Source organism: Plasmodium fragile (assembly GCF_000956335.1).
Source record: "Plasmodium fragile strain nilgiri unplaced genomic scaffold supercont1.5, whole genome shotgun sequence".
NCBI classification, from domain to species: domain Eukaryota; phylum Apicomplexa; class Aconoidasida; order Haemosporida; family Plasmodiidae; genus Plasmodium; species Plasmodium fragile.
This window is the reverse complement of record NW_012192585.1, coordinates 306975-315322: the sequence shown is the minus strand read 5'-3', so window position 1 is coordinate 315322 and position 8348 is coordinate 306975. Positions and strand designations below refer to the sequence as shown.

At 43.4% G+C, this 8348-nt stretch overlaps 4 protein-coding genes across 4 annotated transcripts in view; 3 read left to right on the top strand and 1 right to left on the bottom strand.

The window, feature by feature from the left end:
• Nucleotides 1–176, top strand: part of AK88_00648 (uncharacterized protein) — a gene marked incomplete at both ends in the record, with an annotated part of 1947 nt that extends 1771 nt beyond the window's left edge. The window contains one exon of the mRNA XM_012478294.1: nucleotides 45–176. Within this exon, the coding sequence (XP_012333717.1) occupies nucleotides 45–176 (132 nt within the window). The remainder of the gene's footprint in view (nucleotides 1–44) is intronic.
• A 517-nt stretch (nucleotides 177–693) lies between these two features.
• On the top strand, nucleotides 694–3069 carry AK88_00647 (uncharacterized protein; the record flags this gene model as incomplete). Its single annotated transcript, XM_012478293.1, has 1 exon — nucleotides 694–3069. One exon carries the CDS (start codon nucleotides 694–696, stop codon nucleotides 3067–3069), a length of 2376 nt encoding a protein of 791 aa, XP_012333716.1.
• A 926-nt stretch (nucleotides 3070–3995) lies between these two features.
• AK88_00646 (uncharacterized protein) lies at nucleotides 3996–4786 on the top strand (the record flags this gene model as incomplete). Its single annotated transcript, XM_012478292.1, has 2 exons — nucleotides 3996–4195; nucleotides 4420–4786. 2 exons carry the CDS (start codon nucleotides 3996–3998, stop codon nucleotides 4784–4786), a joined length of 567 nt encoding a protein of 188 aa, XP_012333715.1.
• A 620-nt stretch (nucleotides 4787–5406) lies between these two features.
• Nucleotides 5407–7731, bottom strand: AK88_00645 (uncharacterized protein; the record flags this gene model as incomplete). The annotated part of the gene is made up of 5 exons (XM_012478291.1): nucleotides 5407–5530; nucleotides 5823–6831; nucleotides 6937–7116; nucleotides 7275–7337; nucleotides 7479–7731. The coding sequence occupies 5 exons, from the start codon at nucleotides 7729–7731 to the stop codon at nucleotides 5407–5409; spliced, it is 1629 nt and encodes a 542-aa protein (XP_012333714.1).
• Between the last annotated feature and the right edge of the window lie 617 nt (nucleotides 7732–8348).

Sequence of the window (8348 nt, the reverse complement as noted above, 5' to 3'; positions counted from 1 at the left end):
AAAAAAAAAAAAAAAAAAAAGGTTTTTCTCCCTACGCCGCATAGAATACGCAATGTGCTGTTCATTCCTTTGCACTGCCCAAATGGAAAAAGAACACACATATAATTATCCCCCATGTAAGTGTAAAAATCGTGGCTGAAAACAGAATTGTCACCCATAGTGTGGAATTGCCATAAGAGCATACGTATGTGCGTGCATTTTTAACGAGTATTTTTTTTTTTTTTTTTTTTTTTTTTTTGTCATCCTTCCCAATTGTTTGTTCCCATGCGAAAAAAAACTCGCTTTATTGTGCATCGAATGATCTCCTCGCTGGAGATTCGTTGCCCTTAAATATCTTCTCCCGTGCGGACGTACGATATGCAGTTGCATGAGCAGACTTCCTCCCATTTGTAATTTTACTATATTTTATTTATTGTTTTTTAAATTTTTTTTTTTGTGATCGCTGCATTTCCCGGGGGAAATTCCCAGATTAGTTTGTACACACAAAAGGACGGGGGGCACCTCGCGTGAGTGGAGAATTCTCCGTTGTGTGTGCGCGGCTGCTTGGCAAAGTGCATGCTATGCTGTGCTATTCACGCAAGTACGCATGTTCCTACGTATGCATACCAACCCGCGTGCACTCACGAACGCGTTAACCGCAGACAGATGCGCTTCCCCTGGGAAGGCAAAAGAGAAGCAACCAAAAAAATAACAATGAAGATGCTCGAGCTGAACTACTACCATGGAGAGATATTTGAAAAGTACAAAATCAACAGCGTGCTGTCTGCACTGGTAGACAAGCACAAGCTGCAAAATGAAAGCATCGACTTTAACGAACTGAGCAACAGGAAGAACAACTATAGCATAATGGCTCTCTTGGGAAGCCAAATTAAAAATTTTAACGACGATGTATACAAAGACATAGACACAAATGATATCATCTTAGCTCTCTCCAAGTTGAAACAAATTGACGAACAAATCACCATAAACGAAAGCCACAACAAAGATTACATTTTGGAGATGGCAGAACAACTGTATTATGAGTACTCCAACAAGGGACTCATCAGTAATGAAAATTCTTTCCATTTAAACAACAAGGAAAACTTCATCAGTATCAACTTGCAACTAATGAATGAAATTAACGCAGGGATTAGGAGTTACCAAAACAAGATTCCCTATTTACGTTCCTATTGCGATGAAAAATATCCGAGGGCGGAAGCTTTACTTCCTGTAGAGACAGCTCCACACCATAATGGGGACGCTGATAATTACAACATCTCGGGGTTGATTGAAAGGGAAGATTATTACAACGTGAAGCAAAATGAGCATGAGGATAATAGAGGGAGAAATGTTTTGGGTAAAAATACCTACTCGAGTAGAAAGAACAGCCAAGTGTTTGGGAACAGGACTGATGAGCACGACCTGGTGGATGCATTGGGGCCAAACGAGGATGACAACCATGTGGGCGTCGTCCGTGGAGGGAATGCCGCAGGGTATGGAGCTGAAAAGGGCCTGTGTGTTGTCGGTCCTAATGGGAAGAGCAACCTGTATCAGTACCGAAAGGAGGCGACGAATAGCACCTACTGCAACAGCGTAGAAAATGTGAATGGCCCCAGCGGGGCAAGCAGACGGGGAAGCCTAAACTTCCTTGGCGAAGAGGAAGGACACGGTACCCATATCGGGGTTGACCATGTTAGCGGCATTAATGATGACCGTGGTGAGCGCTTGGGCGAACGCAGCGCGAGGAGCATCAGCAACCATCGAAGGAGAAGCAGCCTTAGCAACGCGACACGTTATCACCAGGGGGAGCAACTTCTGCTCAGAGACCCAGTGAAAGGAGCCTATTTGAAGAGGGAGACGGGGGTGGCGAGAACATCTGGGCATACGGTACAAACCAGAAAAACAGCACAATACGAACGAGAGGAAGAAGACAATAGCTTGACCGAAAATAACCACAGGAATAGTGCCCTCAGCAGTGCGCAGGATTTAGGTATAGGAATGGACAATGAGCCAACAACAACATACAGGAGGAGAAGTTTTTACGATGCGGAACATTCTAATAGAATCAGCGCGAACATGTGGGGCCACCGACATACGAGGGCCCATGCAAGTGGAAGCGGTAGAGGGAGATTTGAAAAAAATGCCGATCTTCTACACAAAGATGACTTAAACTACTACGGAACCGAGTCGAAGAGAGCCATGAGTAATGTTAATACCATTATGGGTGCATATCACCCTGGGGGGAAATTAACTGCCCATGGTAATATTTTCACCAAAAAGGGCCTTAACAGTAATGACCGCAATGGGAGCAACGCCCCGAACAGCGTCCTCGAAAATATTGATAAGGCTGAACAAGAAATCGTTAACAACCATTTGAAGAATTCGCTAACACAGAATGAATACGTCGCACGGAGGATGAGCTCCATCCTGCTAAACCCAACCATGCCTCAGAAGGAAATCTTTAACAGCAGAGTTGTTCCCACGTATGACCACCATGGCCAGCAAAGTGTAACAAAATTTGCTCCGAGGAATCCATCGAATGGTAATAACTACACACAGGACCTTTCTTTGCAAAAGTACAGCACACTCGGTCAGAGAAAGCATTACACTGCCGATACGAATAACAATAGTAGCTTCATCGTAAGTAGCAGCGTCAACAAGAATAACACGTCTGAAGAAGGCTCCATGATTCACGTCATTGGAGGAGGAGGTGTGGACCATGATAATAAGCAGTTCCTTGTGAGACCTAGAAATAGCTTCTTCATGAGGGATAGAAACATGCACTTCAACTCTGTGGATCGACATAACAGCTCTAACACGCCGCTAATAAATATGGACAGTGTGAGTAACTTCTCGCGCAACGTACCAAAATCGATTGAATCGAACTTAAACATGTATACAAATAAACACTCACGGGCGCTGGACATAAACGACCTGAACAGCAATGCCAGTCGAAACTACGTGAACAGTTCAAACAGCTTCAAAAGCGACTTCACAACGATGCGCGATAACTACGCCAAGATGCTGGATCGCTCCAAGTCGCTCACGTCGCAGATTTATCGGGCGCCCATTGCACAGAGGTACGTGTAGGGGAGAGAGAAGAGGTGTGTGTGCAAGGGACTTATCCGTTTTTTACTTCCTACCCAATTCAGCGCCGCAAAACCGTGGCGCCGTCCTGGCTGAGGGGCACCGCAAAGGGCAAATCCCTTTTGCGTTTTGAGCCAGGTCACAAGCGTTTGTGCACGCTCATTTAAGAACACTTTTGTGCACCCCTTTTTTTGGGGTTCCTTTTTTTTTTGTTTTTTTTGTTTTTTTTTTTCGAACTGCTCCGAAGCGCAAAATGGGGCAAGGTTTGTGGACACCATGTGGACAGCACACGGACAAACAACAACGTCGAAAAGACGTCTAAATGTGTCAGCTCAACGCGGCGTTTGCCGTAGTGGAAAATTCTGTACTACTGATCTGTTTTTTTTTTTGTTTTTTTTTTTTTCCCGGGCGATTTTTACTGCACATTTGGTGGCAACCCAGTGGTAGCAACTAGCCAAATATGGATGCGTTCTCTCTAATTTGTCCCCCAAAAATATGAACGTTCATAAAAAAAAAAAAAAAAAAGCAAAAAACATATTGCCGGCAAGATGATTTTGCAGAATTTGTTGGTTGGGCTAGCCAAAATGTATGTCGAAAAAAAAAAAAAAAAAAAAGGAAATCAGCAACATATGGCTTTTACTCCTAGGGCGTAACAAAAAATGCCGAGTTCTTTTACCAACCACCGGGAAGACAACTGTTGAGCAAATTGTTATGTAGTCCATATTCTTGTTCAATTTATTACGCTTTTTATTTTATTTTTATTTTGTTTTATTTATTATTTCCCCCGTTTTGCAAAGAACACAAGTGCAAAGCGTTACGCTGACACTCGTAACGAAGAAAAGGGGCACAGGTTTGGCTCCCATTAGGAGAAGCCCACAAGGCACCATATATATGCACACAAACCTTGAACCACCTCGCTCGAGATAACAATGCTGAACTCCGAATTCGGGAAGCCCCAAGATGACGTGGCGGTGTATGAGTACACAGACATCCCAATGCACGTGTCCTTGTCCACGTACGTTTATAAATTTAAGCCATGGAACAACGACACACGTTTTTTATATCCCCCCGAGAAGATGCAGAAGGAAATAGACGACCTAAACTTGCTAATGAAATCGATGGTTCCATGGTTATAATTTATTTCTGTAAATTGTTTCCCGTTCGTAGGAAGGGAACATATAAGCATGTGCGAACGGGTGTGCAAGCTTCTACCCGTTTGTGACGCGCATATGATTGTTCACACCTACGTATACTATGTATATGTATATGTGTATGTGTATGTATGTGCATATATGTATATATGTGCATGTATATATATGAATCCCACTCTAATATTTTCCTTCCCCGCCGCAGGACTTCCACCCTGTTCATGTCGACAATTTCGTGCAACCTGATGTTCCTAAGCTTCTGTGGACTCTTCATATTCTTTCACTTCCAAAACGACTTGGACACTTCCTTTATATTTGCATGCATCTTTTTAGGGTCCTTCATCCACTACTTCATAAGCTTAGTGTTCAGGTATTTAATAACGAAATCTGTGATTATGTCATTGGAGTCCAGGATAAAGGAATTAAATGGGAAGTACGAACTCGACAAAATATATTTTAAGTTAATTAATTTAAGTCCCTTTGGATTCAAGTATTTAAAATTTCACTGGGGTTACAATACCACTGTGCACTATGCGCTGCGCGTTGTGTACAAGTACTGCGTTATAATATGAATCAGGCAAAGATGTGGGGGGCCACAGGGGAAAAAAATAAAGCATACAAAATGAATATAGTTTTGCAAATTTGAGCCCCCCCACGATACTACACCTTTCACGTGTTTAAAGTGCAAGGGGAGAAGCATAATGGAAAGAAAAAAAAAAAAAAAAAAAAAAAGAGAAAAAATAATTAAGCAACTGGGAAAGGTTACCCATTTTGCTAAATCCCATTTCTGTCCACTTTGTCCATTTTTTTTTTACTTTTGTAATTTTTTCTCACTTGCGACATTTTTCTCTTTTTTCTTATTTTTCCCGCTTTTAAAGAAACGGGTCACACTAAAAAATTTTAATTTGCCGGAGCTGTGCACACGTACGTGGGCGAAATGGCTGAGGAGGGCACCTCGTGGGGAACGTACAAGCAGAGATGCAGCGGTGTACGCGTCACCCCCTTGTGTGTTCCCCATTTCGCCATTTGCTTCTTCACATATGGAGCGAGTTTTCTTTTTTCGACAAAATGAAATTTGTCTCCTTTAAACTGCGTGTAGTTGTTGAGTACTATACAACTGTGGTGGCACATGTTGTTGTTGGCATGTCGCGCCACACACACACACACAAAAACACGTCACCTAAAAACGCTTTTACCCATTCTCACTCTCGGAGGGAGACCAAGCCCGAAGCCCCTTTTTATTACTGTTGTAGCTTTTCCTTTTCATTATGTTGTGAATTTCTTTCGCTTTGGAATCTCTGGATGATTTTCGGGTACTGATAAGGGAGTGGGGAAATGGGAAATGATTTATCTCGCAAAACGATCGTTGCGCACACGGAGCGGAACGAAAAAAAAAAAAAAAAAAAAAAAAAAAAATGAAGGACTGCCTAGCTGAGGTGACGGTGAATGTTTTTTCTGTTCGACTCGTAAACTACTTCGCGTCGGGGCCGCATGGACGTAGCAGCGTCACGGCGCAACGCGATACAGCTATACAACGATACGACGTAGCTCAAAGGGGACCAGTTGGTGGACGCCCGCGAAGCGCTCAAAATAAATCTTAATTTCTACCTGTCGTCATCAGACTCTTTCACGGAGCCTCTGCCATTTCTGTCATTCGCCGTGTCCAACTCTCTTCGATGTTTATTCTTTACCGTCCCTGAGGACGAAGGTGAAAGGGAGACGGACGAACTACTTCTTCCATCCGACTTGGTTGCATTGGCACTTCTGCGGGGGTGTCCATGCTTACCTCGCCTTTCTCTCGTTGTATAGCCCCTCTCGATGCTGCTTATGCTGCTGCTTGATGCAATGCTTGACTTGGCGTCGGAGGGCGTCTCGCTGGACTTTCTTCTGCGTTCCCTGTGGCACCTCCTTGTATCCGGGCTTCGCTCCCTGTCTCGATGCCTCTCCCTTCTTCTGCTTCTTTCCCTTCCCCGACTTCTATCCCTTCTTCTACTTCTTTCCCTTCCTCGACTCCTATCCCTTCCTCGACTTCTATCTCGTCCTCGACTCCTATCCCGTCCTCCACTTCTGTCCCTTCTTCTATTTCTATCCCTGTCGCGGCTACTGCCCCGATCTCGCCACCTCCTCCTTTCTCTTTGCAAATCCATTTTCCCCCTATGCCTGTCACTGCTACGCTCACGACTAGAACTATATAAATCTACACTCGACATATGTTTACGAATTTTTTTTTTTTTTTTTTTACATTCTTCCATTGGCTCATCGGAAGAGGAGTCTTCAATAGAGCTGGGGTCATCCCGCTCCTCCTCTTCTCCACCATTGGACGTATCTTCATCACTATGATGTTTGCCCCTTTTAACATATATTTTATTTTTCCTTCTTTTATAATTTGTGTGTTTGTCTAGCTCGCTCGTGGAGTGAGACGATTCAGGAGTAGAAGATCTAATTGGTTTCTTCCTCCTCTTGTTGTGCATGTGATCACTTCGTTTGGGAGAGTCTCCACCGATCTGTTTGTTCGATTGTGGTGACGTCCCGTTTAGGTTCAGCGGCCTTCCATTTGAGTCATCCGTTTTTCTGCTTACGTTTTCCACTACTATGGGGTGTTTCCGGTTAGCATTTTCTATACGAGGGGCGGTTATGAGGAAAGAAGCAATACACACATGCGTTGAAGTACAAAAAAAGAGTAGCCTCCGGAGCTTCTTCCATTTTTGCCTCCCCCTGTTACCTGTGTATATACTCCTCAATTTATGAATATTATTTTGAAGGAGTTCATTTTCCTTTATGACTTGCTCCATTTCTATTCGTTTTGTTTCGATTTGGGATGCCACCATTTGTTCCTCATTTTGCTCGTTCGAAATGATAAGTTCTAGTAGCTCTTGAACAAAGACTTCGCTTTTTTTATTTCCTGCGGTGAAGTGGAAGCGGTGGATCATATATACGTGGTGTGTGTGAGGGGGGAAGTACATACAACGGGGTCACTTCCATCGTTACTCCATTCATGTTCATTTTTTTATCAACACGGCGAGATTAACTTCGCTACACTGCTCCGCCTCTGCCTTTTACCAATGAAGCCAGTGAGATTTATTTTCAGCCTCTTCGAGTTTAAGAATTTTTCGTTCTCGTCGTCTGTCGAGGGGAGGAACGGGTAGCACGCAGCGTGTAGTGCGTAACGCGTATCGTGTAGCGCGTAGCGTGGGATAGGAATAGCTAGCACACACGGGGTTGACGCTTCTAATCATGCACTCCGCGTTGTCGAGGATGTTTTACCGGTGCCCTCCTGGTCGAGTCTCAACTGAGAGACACAGTACTCATACAATATGTCGTCCTCAAACCCTAAAATTTCAATGAGCCTTTTGTGAATCCATTTTCCTATCACATCTAAGTTGATCTTGGTGAGGTCTATCTTTTGGTTATAAATTTCGGGCCAAGTCATTTTTTCAATTAGCTTTTTTTCCTTATCCCCAAAATAGGGTGTCTGCTCCGTACTGGTGCCTTTGTAGAATCCGCCTCCCGCCCTCATTGTTCCTCTCTCGATGTGTACTTGAGTGCAACAATGTGTGTGAGTACGGACTTGTATGGATGACTACCTCCTAATCGCTTCAATTCACCCCCCCCTTTTTTGTTTTTTTTTTAAGTCCACTGTTTGTGCGCCGCTAAGCTTGTTTATATACTATGGTGAACCAATTATGCGATGTCCCCTTGGCGGCCACGATGCGCACGTAAAAATCTGATTCTACCGGTGGGGAAATTTCCTACGTACTTTGCACAGAGGGGGGTTTTCTTCCATTCGTTTAATACCATAAGGCCCCTCTCCATTTATGTGTACATAAATGTCATTTGCCGCTTCTGCTGATTGTGCTGTTTTTTTTTTTTTTTTTTTTTTTAATCTAGCGAGTCTCTGCCCGCCTTGGGGTGACAAATTACGTACCTTCGCCAGGGAAGAGGAAAAGAAGAAAAGAAGCAATGTTATACTCCCTCGGACGTGTTCCCCTGAACGAAGTTTCTAACCGCTTCACTAATCACGCATCCCACGTGCTTTATACAACGAACAGGAGAAGAAACAGTTTTATATATTTTGTTACTGGCGTGCAGATAGCTCTACTTATTTTTTTTTTTTTTTTTTTTTTTTTTTTTTTT